At 46.5% G+C, this 18,955-nt stretch overlaps 1 protein-coding gene across 2 annotated transcripts; it reads right to left on the bottom strand.

The window, feature by feature from the left end:
- Window positions 1-6,060: 6,060 nt before the first annotated feature.
- Window positions 6,061-14,581, bottom strand: LOC139050409 (uncharacterized). Of its 2 annotated transcripts, none has more exons than XM_070526749.1 (3): window positions 14,136-14,581; window positions 7,350-8,280; window positions 6,061-6,563 (listed from the first exon to the last, which is right to left on the bottom strand). In XM_070526749.1, the coding sequence occupies exons 1-3, from the start codon at window positions 14,180-14,182 to the stop codon at window positions 6,156-6,158; spliced, it is 1,386 nt and encodes a 461-aa protein (XP_070382850.1). In that variant the 5' UTR covers window positions 14,183-14,581; the 3' UTR covers window positions 6,061-6,155. The 2 variants fall into 2 exon arrangements, with proteins under 2 accessions (XP_070382850.1, XP_070382849.1); XM_070526748.1 differs by having other exon boundaries at window positions 13,355-14,569.
- Window positions 14,582-18,955: the final 4,374 nt, after the last annotated feature.

Raw genomic sequence — 18,955 nt, 5'->3', positions numbered from 1 at the left:
GAGTGATGGACTCTAACTGACGTTGTGTGTGCTGTGCTATGTGCTCTCTCTCTCTCTCCTTTCCCCATCTTTCATCCCTCCATCCCGCTCCTATGTGTACGGTATCAACCCGGTAAAGCTAAACTGGTTAACCTCCCTGCCTTTCCTTCTCCACTTTTTCCTTCCTTCCTGTCAGCCTGAGCAGTTTCGCGCGTGCCACCTAAGTCAGCCTCCACGCATCAAAAATGCGGAGTAATCAAGCGCGAAGCAAACCTTCAAGATGGCTAGAGAGATAACTATAAGGTTTCCAGCATATTCTAACCCACTGCTAGCTCGTATTTTGGCTGTGGAACCATTTGGACGCCTGCGTTGCTAAAGCTTGTTATTCATTGTGATTTCTGAGTATTTGTCCACGTACGTTTGCTTAGTTTACAAGACTACGAGAATATTAAGCTCTTTTATTCTTGGCACGTAACGGCCTAGCATAGCAGAGTAATCGGCTAGTTCTCTTCACGGCGATTGTTTAGCAGATACTTTGTAGCTTTTAACAACGGCAGAAATAGAAATTGTAGTGAAATTTAGAGCCAAGACTTCTTCGCCTAGCATACCGCCATGTCGCGTTAGTTGTCTGCTTCTCTTATGGTAGCAGGTGAGCTCTGTGTCTGTGTGTGAAAGCTTTTATTGAAATGAGATCCAGAGGCTCGACTTTTTAAGCCAATGCTCCCACGTTGGCACTGTCAAGCCAAGCCCTTCAGCGACATCATGGGCCCTCTGGACAGCCTTTAGTTGGTCTTGAAAAAGTTGGCTTTGAATCTTTTTTTCCAACTGTGTGCATTCTTCAACGAGTTTGGGGAGAGTTAATTGTAAGGTGCGATACAGAGCAACGCAAGATACACAAAACAACGGTATTTTTTATTTTGCATCAATTGTTCACAGTTGCCTCGATGTATCTGTGTGTCTCGTGCATGTTATGGTTGTGAACTGACACCTATATATATGTTCGACATGGTTGTCCGTGTCTTGTGTTGCGCTGTAATTAACCTTACAATGAATCCTAATCAGCCGTCCTAACTTGCCATCTTGATGTTGCGGAGAGTCGCAGGACACCCCGGTAGCATATGGTAGCATATATAAGGGGGAGAGTACAATGAAAGATTACGACATACAACAATTAGAATCCATATGTGAATACTTGTACAAAAGATACAATGCAAGAAACGCGCTAATATACAGTAATAGAACGACAGAAAGCTGAGCTAGTTGGTAGCGATTCATTATGCAAGATAGAAATGAAGCGTGCAGACAGGACACAAGAGTAGAAAAGTGGACCAGTAATATAGCTTTACAATATTTACAAGGAACAAAACGAACGCTTTTGAACGTGACAGCTCATTCAATAATAAAATTTCAGTGAAATCTATAGAATTTCAGAGCAAGAGAGGTAAAATTAAGCTACAACAAAACAGTATTGAACGCCTGATTCCAAACTAATAAAGGGGAAGGCAGTGAAAAATTATCACATTTGTTTATACAGAGTTGAAAAATACGTTCTTAAAAAAAGCGGGAAATTTTCGTGGTCGCGCTCAAAAGATATGGTGTTAGGAAGTTCTAAATGCTAATGGGTTTTGGAAGAGCGGAGTACTTAAGTGAATTAGTCTTTCCGTATATGCGCATGAAATTGAATCGATTGCACAGCCGCTGTGGCTTGTAATGAGGAGTTTGAAGAGGCAGAACTCATGGCGCTGTATTATGGACGTATTTATGAAATGGTGATAGCAGGGCTGTACCACGATGATCCTGCAAGGGATGTAGTGAGAGGTAGAGTTCAATTTGTGTTACGCTTTTTTTTAATATTCATAACGTGAAATAAAACACGAATCCCTATTATGAACAGACTCGAGTCTTTCGACCAAATATATCTGTTGGGGTGACCAGATTAATGCAGCCTGTTCAAGCTGAGGTCGAACAAATGCTAGACAAGCTAGACTACGAATGTCTTTAGTAGAATTACAAATAAGAAAGGGGCTGACAGATGGAATAGCACACTGTGGTATAACGTTTGTAAGCAGGGATAAGGTGCCTCAGAACGGCTTGCCAACGTTTCGATAGAAGGACCTATCTTCGTCAAAGGCGCGCCAGCCTTTCTGAGGCACCTTATCCCTGTTTCCAAACTTTGGTAGAATTATGTCACTTGCCGCGTATTTACCTTAATGACCTCGAAGAATTGGCGCGTATGTTTGCAAGGTGTGTTAACGACCATAAAGTCGAAGATATGTTGACACCAAGATAAGTTGAATGTGGAGTATCACGCAGAAATGAGGAGATATATATGTGGTTAAAAAACGCAGAATTACTATGCTTGTGGCTGAAAGAGATAATTTAACATTTACAAACGTTACGCTTAAATGGCCAAATGTTCCACCAAAGAGAAATAAGTTCTAGATATTTTTGGAGGATTGTATTATCGGCACCTTGATAAAACAATGGAAAATTCAGTCATCTGCAAAAATGCGCACGTGTGAGGGCATGTTATTCGGTAAGTCATTATTGAATGTTTGAAATAGTAACGGCCTAAGAACCCTGCCTTACGGTGCACCTCAAGTAACATGTCAAAAACAAGAGGAATAATTATTACCTTCTGACCTTCCTGACGATAAGATCTTAAGAAGAGATAAGGTCTCTTAGAGTAATAGAATCGTATTAAAGAGAATAATTTCAAAATCAAACGGCAATGTGCTACAAGGTCGAACGCTTTTGCAAGGTCTAGAAAAGCACAATCAGGTTGTAGATCCTCTTCCATGTTAGTATCTACATCAGTTGTTAATTCGAATAATTGCGTCTCACGCGAGAAGTTTCTCCGTCACCCGTGTTGATTTGAAATGAAAAATTTGTTGACTTCCAGGTGGCTGTATTCATTTGATCCCAAGCATGTTCTAGCATTTTGCAAGATGTAGATGTTAATGATATTGGATGGTAGACTTCCAGTGTGTATTTATTACCTGCAATAAATATGGGTATGACCCTTGCTATAGCACGATGTGAGACAGACTTTCACCAGATACGATGAACGTGTTTTTCAGAATTTTAAAATTAATGTCGTCAAAGCCGCAGGATGTGGTTAGCTTGAACTTATTTACCAGGCAGGCATGCGACACCGTCAACTGTTATTATAGGTGACATATATTGGTAGTTTAGTTCCGTTACATCCAGCAGATCAGGCTGATCTGTAGTGAATATAGAAGAAAATTAAGTATTGAAAGTAGAAGCACAGTGAATACTTGCAAGGGTAGTGTTGTTATTGTTGCGTAAATAAATGTTATCTTGGTCTTCATCTGGGCTTGTAGAGTGCCAGAACTTTCTGGGATTAGATTTTAGAATAGCTGCTTAGTCATAAGAGAAGTCATATTCTTAGGTGAAGACAGGGCAGAGCAGTAATTTTTCAAGCTTTCCTTGTTTGTGTCCTAAGCTACTTGCATGCGCAAACATTTACCACTGTCGTAGTGGTGCTTCTCCTTGTTTCTCAGTAGGCGCAGGGATCTGGTGAGCCATAAGTTAGATTTAGCGTTGGGTACGTTAATGAGAGGGACGGACTGGTTAACCAAAGCAGACATCTTATTCCTGAAGAGTATCCAATTCTCTTCTACCGACCGACTATGAAATGAATGTAACAGTACGTGTGAAAATAATATATCTAATTCGGAATTCGTAACGTCGGAATTGACTTTCTTGTAATCAAGTATCCTTTAGTAGCAAAACCTGTGAAAGGTGAGGGTACGTTAAGAGTTAAATGAGGTAAGGAATTATCACTAAAAGCATTCATAGACACAATTCGGTCGTCTGCCTCAGGGGCAGCAGTAAGAATTTAATGCGAGCTAAAGAGTGGCGCTACAGTAAACATGGCTGACATTATTTCCTTCCACTTCATACATGCCGTGGATTGGTTCGCGGTATTCCTGGGCCAGGGTGTATGGTCTGCGAGTGGCCCCGCCCCCTGCTTGCTTGCGCCTAAAGTGGTTCGCCTCTCGCTGGTCGCCAATGCTGCTGGAGGCACTCTTCTTTCTCTCCCCCTACTTTCATTCCCTACCCCCTGTGCAGCGCGGTTGAGGTGTCCTCTGCTGAGAGACATTTACTGCGCTGCACTTTACCCCAACCTTTCCTTCCCAACATCAAGAATCTCCTTCTCTCTCTCTCTCTCTCTTCTACTGCAAACTAAGACAGATCCATCGACAGGAACTCCAATTCCAACCGAACTTTTGAAAGGCCCCGCACTAAAGTCTGGCTTCCTTCTGTGGGCACAGGCATGGCACTACAGCCATTATGGCTGACATTCCTTCCTTCCACTTCATACAGGTCTGTATTGCTGCTTCCCTTTATGCTAAACGTTTTAGTCTGCTAAACAAATTTTTGCAGTGCAGGAATGCTGCCTTGAAGAATCTGAAACAAACCATAACGTTGAAATACGGTGTGTTTCGTGCAGCTCAAGCATGAAATTGGGGCCGAATTTTGGGAAACATAGTATTTGGCGCCTATGAATAGCGTCGCATCGTACTGAGACAATCTACTGTATGACCCTCTGGACATTATTAAAAACAGCGACTAAAAGCCGTGCAGTACGGAGGGCTGCTATAGTGCCGATTTCTCCGTGCTCTTTAGACTGAATACAAGATGTGGGTTCGATGATATATTGTTACCAGAAACTGCGTGCATAAGCGAATATTTAGAGAGCGTGCATTGCATTCTGGGGAGAACGCAGATGCCTGTTGTGCTGGCGTGGCAACTGAATGAGGTGGTTTTTCCTTCCGCAGTGTCGCAGATGCGGACGCTTTAAGCCCTCTTTAAATAAGGCGCCAAGAAATGATTGAGACAAATGTATTCTAACTCAGCAGCGCTCATGGTCGTTCATACCCTCTTCCTGAGACGCGCTCTAGCGCTGAACAGCGATCTTTCGGCCACACGCCGGCAAAAGAAACGGGAATCTCATCAGACACACTACAAGCACATTTTTACAGAGAAGCTCTTTATGGCTAGAATCTCGAGAAAAAAAATCCGTCCGGGATGTGGACAAAAACAATCAGCAAGAGCGATCAGTCGTCCAACTGTTCCCGCGTGATGTTATCAGTCGTGGCGGTCGCTCTGAATGTATTCTTTCTTCGGGCAGGCAAGTGGAGAGGGACAAGGAGGAGGAGCGATTATAGGGCGACTACACCTTTCTTTTAATTTCATTTCAATAAAGAAAAGGAGGTGGAGGGAACGACCTTTCAATTGTTATGTCACACTCTCGTTCGCAGCGGAAATGCCTAGGGAAGGGCGTGTTAATTTGTGCAAGCCCCCTTTCCGCGCTCTTCTCGTGACGACGGGAAGTCGATTGCATCAACTTCGACCAAAAATTGGTTGAAGTTGCTTCAACCGAAATTGCTTCAACGAAAAATTTTGAGGACGCTTGAGCTTCGCCTTTAAGAGTAGAATGCGATTGCATTCAGGGATCCCCGACTGCTTCTCACGCTTTCCGGCAACTGCACCATAGGTTACTGGGAAACGTTCGCAGTGAACGCTATGCACGAAGGCGGGCTTTCTGGCCGAAATGCGGCATTTCGCATGGGCCGCAATGCGGCGGATGTGTTTCAAGGAAGCGGGCGCGCCGCTTCGTGTACGTAGATATCTACAGTCTGGCGCGCGCAAATGGCTGACGGCGTCTCCGGTCTATACATTGTAGAAACACTGGAAAAGGTCTTTGAGTTTTCGCGTAACAAACTTTTCTTCTATATTCAAATTACAGTCCGAGTGCGCTCATGTCTGTAGGTTGTGTGTTTGTCCTTTTTCGCGATTTTTCCACGTATTTTACCTTGAGAAATTCAAATATTTCAGTCAAATACTTGTGCCACATGGAAGGCCTGGATATGGGGGTTCGAAAATATTTTTGCCGAAAGGACGTCCCACACTGGATTTCCTGGGACACGGGCTCCTTAACGCTATCGCGATGGTATCAATAACCATATGAATCTATATTGATTCATATGGTCGTCAATGTGGTCATCCCACTACAGCTTCGCTGGTTAACATTTTATCAACGTATACGGGCACTAAATATTGTAAAATTTTATTCCTTGGGTGCCACTCGTACTCAGACTAAGCAAGTTTCCGCTCAGGAGAATGCTAGGTGTTTTATTTATGGTGTGCTAATCGCATTCAAAAGCCCACGCGTCGTTTTGATCGACCGACACCGGCTCAATGTTGACAACGTCCCTTATCTTTAGGAACCTGCGAATGTGCAGCCAGCAGTGCTCGTTAATGTCGACGAGCTGAAACCTGGCATCGGGATCACGAAGGCACTCCACCCTCTTCTTGACGACGCCTGCGATTCTCATAAACTCCGCAAGGCTACAGTGGTGCACACGCAAAAGGGCGCTGCTGATCTTCTCTTTAGCTTTGGTCTTTGTGACGTCAGCACCTTCCATCACCATCTCGAGGAGGCGTGGATGGTCGTGCATCAGCTCGATGGCATCCGCACCGTCCAAGGTATCTTGCTGACCTAGCACGAATTGTGAAGCGGCCGAGAGGGCGGAGGCATTCCTTCTGGTTGCTAGCTGCATGAAAAAAGAAAACACGTCATGGTTAAAGTAGACAAAACCTGCGATAAGTCTGAAGCGGTCTAAATTTCTGAAGTTTTTGATAGTGCGTGCAGGAGGAAGGCCGCACGCAGTTTCAGAATAATAAATAAATAGCTCTGTTTTAAACAGTCATCGTACAGTCTACATCTTAGCTTGACTTATTTTGTAGCAGAAGTGATCTCGGAAATTATCAGAAAGAAGTCAAAGCAACGGGAGTGAAGCATTCTGTGTAGAACTAAGAGTGAAATTGCCGAAATATGCATGCAGAGCAAAATCGCAGACAACCTCTGTTTTCTGCGCACAAATAAATACTGGTGCAGAAATTGCAATCTGCTAACGCAAGAGATATGCTCTCTGTTCTTTTTAAGGCGGAGCTTTCTTTAATTCATCCCCATTTTTTCTCGCCTAATCACCTTGAGTGTTCACCGCAGCTTCTGTGCCTTGTTTCGCACGACTTGTATCCTCGAATGGTTTTGTGATGCCTTCCACGACGGTATTTAACTCATTTCCTAAAGCCGCAAAGGCTGCGCATATTAGTCCGATTTATACCGCTTATGACGCAGTCTGGTCTCGAAAATTATGTATTGGTGAAGTCAGAAAACGTTCGAACAGGCCGTTGTTCGTGAGGACACTAGCATGAAAGTACCGTCTGGTAATCCTCCCAACTCTTCTGCAAATTATATTTGTTCGCTGTTTACCGTAATATAACATTTTTTTTGTGCTAAGAAACGAATTGAGCCAGCCGTTATCACTGTGCCATACCAGGATGTCTGCAAGTGCGATGTTCTTGAAGTTGAATGCTTCCGTTAACGCATCGGGCCTTCGCTCAAAAGGAATTTGCAGCTCTCCACAAAGCTTGATAGTCGTGGTATCGCCACAACAGGCAGGAGTCATGGTGAATTCGGTGAGGCTGAGGCTCTTGCTGGCACCATGTGCGAGGACGTTCAAGTCGTCATTGGACAGCAGCACGCCTTTGATGCTGACTTTGACAAGTTTGAGGTTGGAGGCCAGTGCTGACACTAGTTCCGCCCGCACATCCGTACGATCCTTTTCTGATAAGACAGCCAAAGCGCCCCTCAGGTTTATGTCGATATCAGTGAGTACAACCGCATTCCTTAGGCATGCCGCCAAGGCATGTAATTCGTCGCGATTGAATCTATTGCACTCAACCAGCATTGACCTTACGTTACTGGAGCTACCGACCACTTCCAGAGTCGAGATAAATGACTGCGGGCCGACACGTTGGCGGGAAACGAACCACCCCACCGTTAAGTCCACGCTGCTGATTTGCGGGCATTTCAGCAGCTGGTTTGCGTTGCTGTGCCGATGGTGTCCTTTGATGACCACTCGATCGTTCAGACCTCGCTCCAAAATAGTTTTGGAGACCCTGTCGAGCCCATCGATGAACGGCAAAGTGTCGACTTCCACCAACCGCAGAGATTCATTGTTGGCTATTGCGTCGAAGAAAGTGTCACATTCCGCTTCGCCGAAGCCTTTCAAGTCGACGCGCAGCTGCTTGAGCGGTGACTTCGATCCTTGCAAGGCTGTTTGCCAGGACTTCATGCATTGCGTGGCTTCAGGACGTGCAATGGTGGCACCGAGAAGGCTATGTGTTAACGTCCAAGGCAACTTCAGGATGCGTAGTTTGGCGCTCCGAGTGGCCACTTCGGCGAAGAGGGCGAACGTAGGTACGCTGGAAACAATATATAGAAAAGACATTTTGAGTTGAATGAACATTCACGCCTAGTAAGCAAACGCGAAAATCAGACATTTAGACTCGAATGTAAACTCGTGTTAAAAACTGAAATTGAAGTCTCTTAACGGACTAATTCATCCCGGACTCATCATTCAAAGTCAGTATACCCCCCGCATGCGCGCACGTCATCCAATCTGCATTCGTTTTTCCAACGTACAACGTCAGCGAGAGACTGAAATGATCTGCCAGAACAAGCGACGGACCAATCCAGTGCGACTGAGTTCAAGACTGCCATCAACACCTTTTAAGCTGCCCACCCTCGTGTAATACCCCTCTCCAGGGGCCCCCATTTGAGGAATAAATAAATGAATAAACAAACAAACAAATAAATAAACAAATAAACAAATGGCTAAAAAATTGGAGGACGCTTAAGCTTCGCCTTCAAGAGTGCAACGCGACAGCGTTCCGGTCGACCCGCCAAGGGGTGTAAGACAATGGGCTACGGCGCAGCGACAACGCGCCCCACATCGGACGCGGTGAGCGTCGAGCAACGCAGCGTTCGGCGCGGCAACGAAATGTGCGCCTGAGCAAGCAACGCATGCCTGAGCTTTAGAAACAGCTCGTTTCTAAGGCAACACCGCATTCACTAGAGGCGCTTTTGTACCGCTTCGAAGCATCGAACTCGTGGCTCAGTGGTAGCGTCTCCGTCTCACACTCCGGAGACCCTGGTTCGACTCCCACCCAGCCCATTCTTGCAAGTTGTTTTTTATTCATAAAGTACCTGCTGGGATTTATCGCTCACTGTCAACACCGCCGACGACACCGACTTTTCTGCGACACGAGCTCCTTAACGCTGTGGCGTTAATAACTAAATAAATAAATAAATAGAATGACCTGCACCCAACACTATCTATTACTGTTATTTCAAGAGCCTGAGCCATCCGCTGTGTCAGAGGTTCATGGCTCTGGTGGTCTTAATGCGCGCTGATATACATTGACGAGTGAACATCAGCCGTCCTCTTGGACGGAGTTAGTCTTCGGGTATTGTTTAACCCAGATAATGCGTCTTAATTTCATGGACCATGACCTTCTGCGCTCACAAAAGCACCGGTTCCTTGCAGATACCGCTCTTGCGGTAGCTTAGCGAAGGAGCAGTTGGAGGGGCCGCAGCTGACCAACATTCAGCGACACCAATGGTTATTCTTGGCGTAGTTAGGCTGTGTGCCCATCACACGAAGATTGCACGCTAGGGAAGGTCTAATTGGGCACTGGCATTCGCACGTAGAGTGTCGGTATAGCCGGGAAGGACCTTCTATTCAGGCGTCGTATAGGCATTCGGGCGCTCCAACATTTTCGCATCGGCTGATGATAAGGTGAGAACAAAAGGCTGCGCTTCACCCGGAAAGCCAGGCATTGATACCGATAGAAATTAGTAAGCAGATATATGGGCAACCAGGGCTGAAATTTCTCGCCTCCAGGGCAGTGCCGTAACGTACAGCCTAGCGAGCAGTGGGCGCAGTTTACACTAGAATGTACGATGTTGCATCGCCAACTTTGCCGCTCTTATTGAAGCACATGCGTCCAGAAAATGATCCGTCTTCGGACCGACGTGCTAGAACGCAAGAGCGCATGCGCTCCTCCCAACCCGCATGCCTATGGAAAAAAAATTTGGCTGAGCGCATCGGGCTGAACAAACATTGATAAAGGCGCACATTCGTCATTGTTAAATATGTCATGCGATCCTCGTGGCCTCCCTACCGGATGGTGTCAACATATCTTAGTTACTAACTCAAACTACCATAGTTCCTCCTGGTCAGCGCTTGTTCCCCATACAATGTAAGGATAGTAGATTTATCTGCGGTATAAAAGTGGAAACATTCGCTTATTAGTGAATTGAAAAGCATGGCGCCAGCACGCACAATCAAACATGAACACATCACACTCGACGGGCGCGGGCAGTTGCTTTCATAGCGCTGGTGTGAGCATGTGCGGCAGCAGCAGCGAGCGAAGTGACCTTCGTGCCGTCTATCGCTTCAATGCAAGAGCGGCTAGAACACAGCGCGCACAAAGGTATGAGCCGTCTGCAGACACCTTTCAAGATACGGCGCACGAGACCGCGCAAAGTAAGCACTTGTTTGCAGAGTGAAGCACCACCCAGCACCGCTGCCGCACCACAATTTCCTCCAAATATGGCGCGCAAGATTGTGCCGCGATCGCCGGGCAGTCGCCGAGCCCAAGTGTATAAAAGTGCAGCAAAAACAAAAGGGAAATATTTCACTGTTATTGTTAAGGCAGAAAAGACTGAAAAAAAATTACCAACGATTACGTTACTTCCTAATGCGAAATTTGAGCGCAGCAAATAAGCTGTTTCACCTTTTCGATAGATTGAGGCAAAGAAATCGAGCAACACATGTATGCGCTATCACAGAATTTTTTTTTATTTTTCGCACGTATTCCTTTAACAAAGACTCCACTAACAGTTCTTGACAGTCATGAAGGAAGCTTAGTGGTCGGAGAAATAGACTGATATATGTTCGACTTGGTACACCAATGCTTGATTCTCAAAGACGAGATCTATACAAGTGCCTCGCGAGGTTGTCACAGCCGTGGGACGCGTTACGAGCGAGAGGAACGAGATGTTCTGCCGCATAAGTGTTAGGAAATTGCTGTCTGTCTTTATGTCAACATTAGAGTCCCCCACTACTAACATCGGTGTGGATCGATGGACGGTTAATGCGAGTTGCAGGAAGTGCACGACGTCTTTCGTGAGTGCGGTAGCGGACTCACGAAAGCGGTATCAGTCGGTCGCTGCTAGCGCTGGGGGGATGAAAGGGGGGCGGAGCTGGTTGCGAGGCCGACGACGACGCGAAACCCAGGAACGGACGCCAAAGAGCCATTTGTGTAGCCAGCCCTCCTCCACAGTCTCTCCTCCTCCCTTCCATCATCCTCCCTCGCCCGGAGAGCCGACAGCGCGCATGCGCGGCGGCGGCGGAGCAGATTCGTCGGCGAGCTGGTTACGAGGCCGACGCCAACAACGCCGACGACGACGCCGACGCGAAACCCAGGAACGGACGCCAAAGAGCTGCGCTCTAAAAAGTAAAGTGGAGACGACGCCACCTTGAAGGATCTCGGTCTCATGAATTTTTACACCGTCTGCTTTAGTCCATAAGTCATTTCTTTTTGATTAAGAAAGACCGTGTTGAATTTTGAGGGAGCGACAGGGTGGCGACAACACTTGCAGCGTCGCAACGGTGCAAATAAATGGAAACACGGACACGCATGACGTCACATCGACATGTCGATCTGAGCGTGTGGCGCAAACTTGCAAAAGTGCCAAGATAGATGGTCGTTTCAGCGGCAGTCACAAGAAATTTCCCGTCACATATTGCGACGATAACCGTACTGAACAGTACAACACCGACTAAACTGTTTTTGAATTGACTACGAAACCCTCTGGAAGAAAGCACATTTTAAAGAATTACCTGTTTCGTTTTCTTGTTTTGTGTCGCAGAACAGGTAATTGTAACGACGATAGGGACGGCACATGCTATCACCGGACATTACATAGTCTAACAAAAAGAGCACAACTTAGAGGATTGTATGTGCCATTATTATTCCTCCATTACCCAAACAAAGTTCGAAATCAGGGAAAGCTAATACGATTTGTGCACTTTTATTCCGACCATGAAGGCTACAGACACTTTCTAAAGACAGGAAAAAGAACATAAAATGCCATTTATTGGAATAAGAAGCTAATATAGTAAAAAAACAAATTAGTATTTTTTTTGCCGAACTCTCCGCATATAAATGCTGGCTCCAGCTTAAAGAGAAGCTGAAGAGTTTGTCGAATTCAATAAGACGCTCATATACGCATGCTGGAACCTTATAAACCATGTAGGTAAAATTTGGTTTTTTTTTTCAATTAGGAGCGACGTAATGGTCGGTTGAAATTGCGCTGTAGCTCCGTCCCCCGTTGAGTGAGCGAGTGGAGCGGAGACCGGAAAACGCGGTGTTGTGACGTCAACTCTAATGTTGCGTTCCTTCGCAGCGTCCGCGACCGTGCCTGACCGCGCTTGTTTCTGCGTGCGTGCCATCGTAATCTGCTTCGATCGACCCTGCATTCCTTTGTTGATGCGTCTGCGTGTATGTAGAGTGGTAGTCAACGTGCGTGGTAGTCAACGTGAGTGGTAGTCAACAGATGAAAGTCACTACACGTACTGCATGAACCGGGAAGCTTTTCACGCGTCTAAACCGTCTTTGTAGATTGCCGACAGCTTTGGACAGCGCACAAATGCCGACGATCGCATCCCCGCTTACGTTCCACGAGGAGGCATGTAGGAACACAACACTACAGTTGTTTGACCGGAAACGAGCTCACTAGATCGGCGAAAGATCGGCGAGATCACTAGATCGCTGTGCAAAAAAACATACTGACCAAAGAGCATTTCCAACACGAGGAGATCCCAAGACTTTGCTTTCGTTCGCGTCGAAAGCACTGCGCGCACCAGCATCGTTTGCTTCTTCGACTCGGCTCGTACATGTAGGGAGTAGCGCCGAACTCCTCAGAAAAGCGCAGTCTCTCTAAATTTGTCATTACCCTCTGAGAAAAACAGCACCAAACCATCTGGCACCGCGCTTCATGCGTAGCGGCAGCGGTCGGTTACTAGAGTTGACGTCACGAGGCGCACCGACGAATCACAGGCGGAAACGAGACGCGCGAGCTGGGCGTGTCCGCTGCTGCACTTTTCATCGAAATAAAATATATTTGCGCTTTCTTTCGCTCAATTTCGATACGATATTCGAATTCGGAGGGTTGAAAACGATTATGTGCAGATGTTCACTCATTTTTTTCTGGAAATCCTTTCAGCTTCCCTTTAAAAAATGCGCTACCATAGGTTACGCGGTAAATTTTACGTGCCTAAATCAGAACGTTCAGGGATAACACTCGGAGTAGCGTGTACTTGTGATTGGCTGGGCGTCACAGTCTCAAGAAAGCTAAGGTCGCTTAAGAAGCGTTGCGGTGTTTTACAATTGCAGAGCCTATCCAAAATACAATATCAATTCTACTTACAACATTGTTGCCGCGACGATGTCCACGTTCAATTCCTCCAAAAAATTCATATCGCAGAACGCGTCGACGAGTTTCCCCATGAGTGACCCCTTGATGAAATAGACATCCGATTTGAGCGTCAATTTTCGCAGCGGGCAATTTTTCTTGGCGAGGTACGTCGGGAACCTTGGATAGGAGTCTTCATCTCCGTACGAGAATACGGTATCTTCTACGCAGAGGTCGGTGATGCTTTCGTTTTCAATGAGTGCTTGGACGAGCCGACCGGCCTCAGTGCTGGGAATTCGCAGCTCTGCGAGGTCGAGGGTCGACAGACAACTTATGCGAAGGTCAAAGGAGTAGTCAATGATGGAGCTCGTAGTCGAGGTTTCCTTCTCGAAATCGTAAGACTTGAAAGCTAGATTCTTGAGCTGCGGCAAAGACCTTATTACGTCGAACACCACAGCTGCGCGGTCAGATGCAATGAATCTTCCGCATACAGTAAAACTGTTCAAATGGGGATGACGTTTTACTACTGAGAGCAACGATGGGCGAAGCATAAAGTTCCTAGTGAATTCCATTGCCGTGATGCAGTGGTGCTCGGCGAGTAGAAGCTCAACGAGATCCAGTGCTCTCGCTTTGCACGAGTTTTCCTCAGAGCTGTACAAGGCGAACCGGCAAGTGCTTGCCTCGACAGCCGCAATAAGTACATCACCTCTACTCTGTCCTCGCTCGTCTTCCCGAAGCTCCAGGGCAGCGCCTAGAAGTACCCTATTCATTTCCGGATGGTGCTCCAGTAACTTACAGCTCGCACCGTCCCCCTTGGTGCATGGAAGGTTCTGCGCGCTCCATTCGTTGCTGCTGTTGTCGAGGGCATAGCTGGCGTCGACGGCATGACCTGCATGAGGTGCCGTAGACATGATTCAACAGTCCACTGGATGGCGAAACGGAGTGCTGCCACGTAAACGGAGTTCAGCAAGTCCTGCAAATCATATGAAGTTGTGCGCTATCGTGAGCAATATGAGCGGGAACAGAGGTGCACGTGTCACATAGCCTCGAACCCTCCTATTGGCGATACGTGGTGGCCACCGTCGGAAACAGAGTGGAAAGGAGGACGCCGTTTTGATCACTGTTGGCAATCCCACCATGCGTCTCTTTATACAAAGTGCGGACCTTCACATCGCCAGCACGCATTGATAAAGCTATTTGATATTGCGGTTACTGGCAACTCTGTCTACCAAAGCATAGCCAATAGCAGCACTGTTTTGAAGCGTAAACATTCGAGAGCTCCTTCTCTGGGAAATCTGTCCGTCTGTGTGGAACGCGTGACACGATGCGCTGCGTAATATAAACATCAGGTCTTATGGGGGTTTATCTGAAAATACCTCACGCTAAAGTGATGAACGTGCGCTTTAAACACGCAGGCTCACAAAAAGAAAAAAAAAGAAAGAAAACATGACTGAAGAATGACTCGCTATAAGTTACTGCGCATGTAACCACCTTATCGGCAGTCGGCGGCAAGTTAAATGCTGTAAGTTGCCGTTTTCGACAAACACAGGCGCCGTGGGAGTGCTAGCAGTTAGCGGAAGAGCGTCCCTCTTTCCCCTCTGCTTTCGGCAGTGCCATCCACGTACCGCTCTGACTCGGTTTCTAGGCTGTTTGCCACGCGTTAGCGTGGTACCGCTCATCTTGCTTACTATGTTACAGCAGCGTTAACGAATAGGGCGTATGCACATGACGCCATCCACTAGGAGGGCTAGCGGCTTACGCCATTACTTGGGTCGTCAGTTCGCGCTGCCTACGCGAGCAGGCCTGAGTCGTCAAGGAGCCAGCAATACCCACGAGCCCTATTTTTTTCTGATGAAAAGTATTTTTGAGGCTCGGCTATCGAGTGGTGTGTCGTAAGTGTGCGATGCGCTTAAGCGTACGTGCGCTAGTTGGGCGAACCAGATAAATACCGCTATGAAAACTGAGTGTCCTCGTGGGATTGTCAGGGATTGTGTCGACCCGCTCGAACGAACAGATAATGAGGTTCTGCGCAATGTCGAACTACTGCCTGGCGTGGATCTCGGAGATATCAAGGGTTACTTTGTGAATGAATCGAGCTTCGTGACACGCGAACAATTCAAAGCCGACAGGTTGATGGAAAGCCGCAGTTATTGGGCGTGCGGCTGGGTGCGCCCGCCGTGCCTCAAAGTGCTCGCGTAACGTGATCGCCTTCGTCACAGAATTTACTGCGTACTGTCCACTTGCGTCCTAAAGGTATGCTTAACGTTGCTTCACTGAAAAAAAAAAGAAAACCGAGAAGTAAACACTGTGATTCCACAGCTTTCGGGATATTTTATGTTGCCTCAATTCTGCTGGTCTTTCAAAACCTGTGTTTTTTTTTTTTGGCCCTGCCTTGTTCGTCAATAACAACCATTCATTGAAACGCCACTCCCACGATGGCTTTTCGTGAAATTACATGCCTAGCTGCTGGCTTCCCATTACACCTGCACGGCAGGCCTTGCAGAGGCATGCTCGCCCATATTCGCTGCGCTCTTTTACATTGAGGCTGTTGTGAGGAAGAGATAAACATGGTTCGAGAAGAACACAATCTGTGCAACATTCCTATTGCGGGGCTTCTCTCTCGTGCGATGGCTGCAGCCAAACAACGCGCAGTTCACCGTGACACCGAAGCTCACTTCACGCATGGCCAGGGTGCGTAGTCTGTCCGGACACGTAAACACTACGCGGACCTGTGCAATAAACAAATAAGAACAGCACTGCGCGCGAAACATTGAGACGACCATGCTCAAATATCAGCGACCGGTTAAGTCCAAAACACGATAAGCGGGCCAAAGATGAGAATCAGTTGTTCGCGTGAGAAACACTGCTGGAATTTTTCCGACGCTCCACGGCGGACGTCACCGCAAATATGGCGCGGCTGCCCCGGTGACGCTGTCGCTGCCTCGCGATCCATGATCGGTGAATACTAGACGCAGTGAATACTATACTATACGTGAATACTATACGTGAACACTATGCTCCTATACGCAGCTATTCTTCAGTAAACTCTGTCAACACGCTTACCTCAAGATCTGGCAATTACCTTGAGAAATAGGTTTCTACCACGAGGAGGAGGGAAGAGAAAAGTAGAAGGCAGGCAGGTTAACGAGAATAACGTCCGGTTGGCTACCCTACAACGGGGGTATGGGAAAGGGGAAAACAAAGATCACAGGGAGAGAGAGGAGGGAAGGAAAGAAGGAAGTTGTGGCGAGTTCGCTGACGCGTGTGGTCTTAAAGAATCGCATTAAAAGTCACAGAGGGTCGCACAAACCCGTCGTCCTTAAAAAACACAAAAGCGCCTTCGCCGCTTTATGGGCCGACGGGCGATGGGGGCGGTGTTCCAGCAGCACTTGCACAGAAAGTTGTCGATTGTCCAGTTTTTGGAAAGCTTTAAGTTCTTGTCTCTCTGGGCCATATCTTGGACAGTGGCACAGCAGGTGGTCGATGTTTTCTTCGGTGCCACAGACCTCGCATGCTGAGCTGTCAGTCACTCCAATTAATGTAGAGTATGCCTTTGTGAAGGCAACTCCTAACCAAAGGCGACAGAGAAGCGCAACTTCACGTCGAGGAAGTCCGAGTGGAGGTCGGAGTTGCAGGGAGGGATTTAGTCGATGCAGTCGCGTAAGTCGTAAGTTTGGCGAGTTCCACTCGGTGCCAGGTGTCGAAGCTGCCTTGCAGCGTCAGTCCTCAAAAGCGGAATTGGAACGCTGTGCTCTTCTTGATGTGCTGTGCGAGCAGCGTTATCGGCGGAATCAGTGCCACTGATTACACAGTGGCCAGGTACCACGAAGGGCAGAAAATGTCAGCAGACCTCGTCCGTAGATATGAAAAACAAGATGTGCGAGAAAGACAACACAAGAACGCCTTACTGCACGTGGACGATTCTTCCAGCTGCTACACAAATGAGAGCCACCAATACAGGTACAACGTTAGCCTATAGTACTTTTGGTATGTTCGTATAAAACTTGAAGTGAACTGCATGCTTGCTCATAGAGATGCCTCTAATTCTGTCAGCCTGGGCAGTTTCGCGCATGCCACCTAAGTCAGCCTCCACGCATCAAAAGTGTGTAGTAATCAAGCGTGAAGCAAAGCTTCAAGATGGCTAGAGAGATGACTATAAGGTTACCTGCATATTCTAATCCACTGCTAGCTCGTATTTGACTTTGGAACCATTTGGACGCCTGCGTTGCTATAGCTTGTTTATCAGGGTGATTTCTTAGCGTATGTCCACGTACGTTTGATTAGTTTACAAGACTACAAGAATATCAAGCACTTTTATTCTTGGCACGTAACGGTCTAGCATAGCCGAGTAAACGATTAGTTCTGCTCTTCACGGTGATTGTTTCGCAGATAATTTGTAGCTTTTGACAACGGGAGAAATAGAAATTTTAGTGAAATTCGAAGCCAAGATTTCTCCTCCTAGCTTACCACCACGTCGCGTGAGTTATATGCTTCTCTTTTAGTAGCAGGTGAGCTCTGTGTTTGTGTGGAAAAACATCTATTGAAGGTATTTTTGATTATGCGTCAGTTCGTCACAGTTGCCTCGATGTAGCTCTGTGTCTCGTGCATGTCATGGTTATGAACTGGCACCTATATATATCTTAGACATATCTTAAACTAATAAAGGGAAAGGCAGTGACAAAAATATTACATTTGTTTATGCAGAGTTCAAAAATGCGTTGTTAAAAAAAGCGGGAAATTTTCGTGGTCACGCTCATGAGATATGGTGTTAGGAAGGTCGAAATGCGAATGGGTCTTGGAACAGTGGAGTACTTAAATGAACTAGTCTGTCCGTATATGCGCATGAAATTGAATCGATTGCACAGCCGCTGTGGATTGTAATGAGGAGTTTGAAAAGGCAGAACTGGTGGCGCTGTATTATGGACGTATTTATGAAATGATGATAGTAGGGCTATATCACGATGATCCTGCGAGGGCTGTAGCGAGACGTAGAGTTCAATTCGTGTTGCGCTTTTTTATAGTCATAACGTGAAATAAAACGCGCAGCCCTATCATGAACAGACTCCAGTCCTTCGACCAAAATTTTCTGATGGGGGAGACCAGACGAATGTGCCGTATTCAAGCTGAGGTCGAAGAAATGCTAGGTAAGCTAGATTACGAATGTCTTTAGTAGAATTATGTAAGTTGCCGCGTATGTGCCTTAGTGATCTCGAAGAATTGGTGCATATGTTTGCAAGGCGCGTTAACGACCATAAAGCTGAAGATATGTTGTCACCAAGATAAGTTGAATGTTAAGTATTATGCAAAACAGTGAAGATATCTATGTGATAAAACAACGTAGAATTAATATGCTTGCGGCTGAAAGAGATAATTTAACATTTACAAACGTCAGGCTTATTAGTCAAGCATTACAGCAAACAAAAATAAGTTCTAGATCTTTTTGGAGGATTGTATTATCGGCAGCCTTGATGGAGCGATAAAGAATGCAGTCGTCTGCTATGTCTAAAATGTTATTCGGTAAGTCATTAATGTATATTAGACATAGTAATGGCCTAAGAACGCTGCCTTGTGGTGCACCTCAAGTAACGTGTCAAAAACGAGAGGAATAATTATTAC

This window comes from Dermacentor albipictus, chromosome 10 (assembly GCF_038994185.2).
Source record: "Dermacentor albipictus isolate Rhodes 1998 colony chromosome 10, USDA_Dalb.pri_finalv2, whole genome shotgun sequence".
NCBI classification, from domain to species: Eukaryota; Metazoa; Arthropoda; class Arachnida; order Ixodida; family Ixodidae; genus Dermacentor; species Dermacentor albipictus.
Note: the sequence above shows the minus strand (reverse complement) of the source record. Positions and strands in the feature narration are given on the sequence as shown.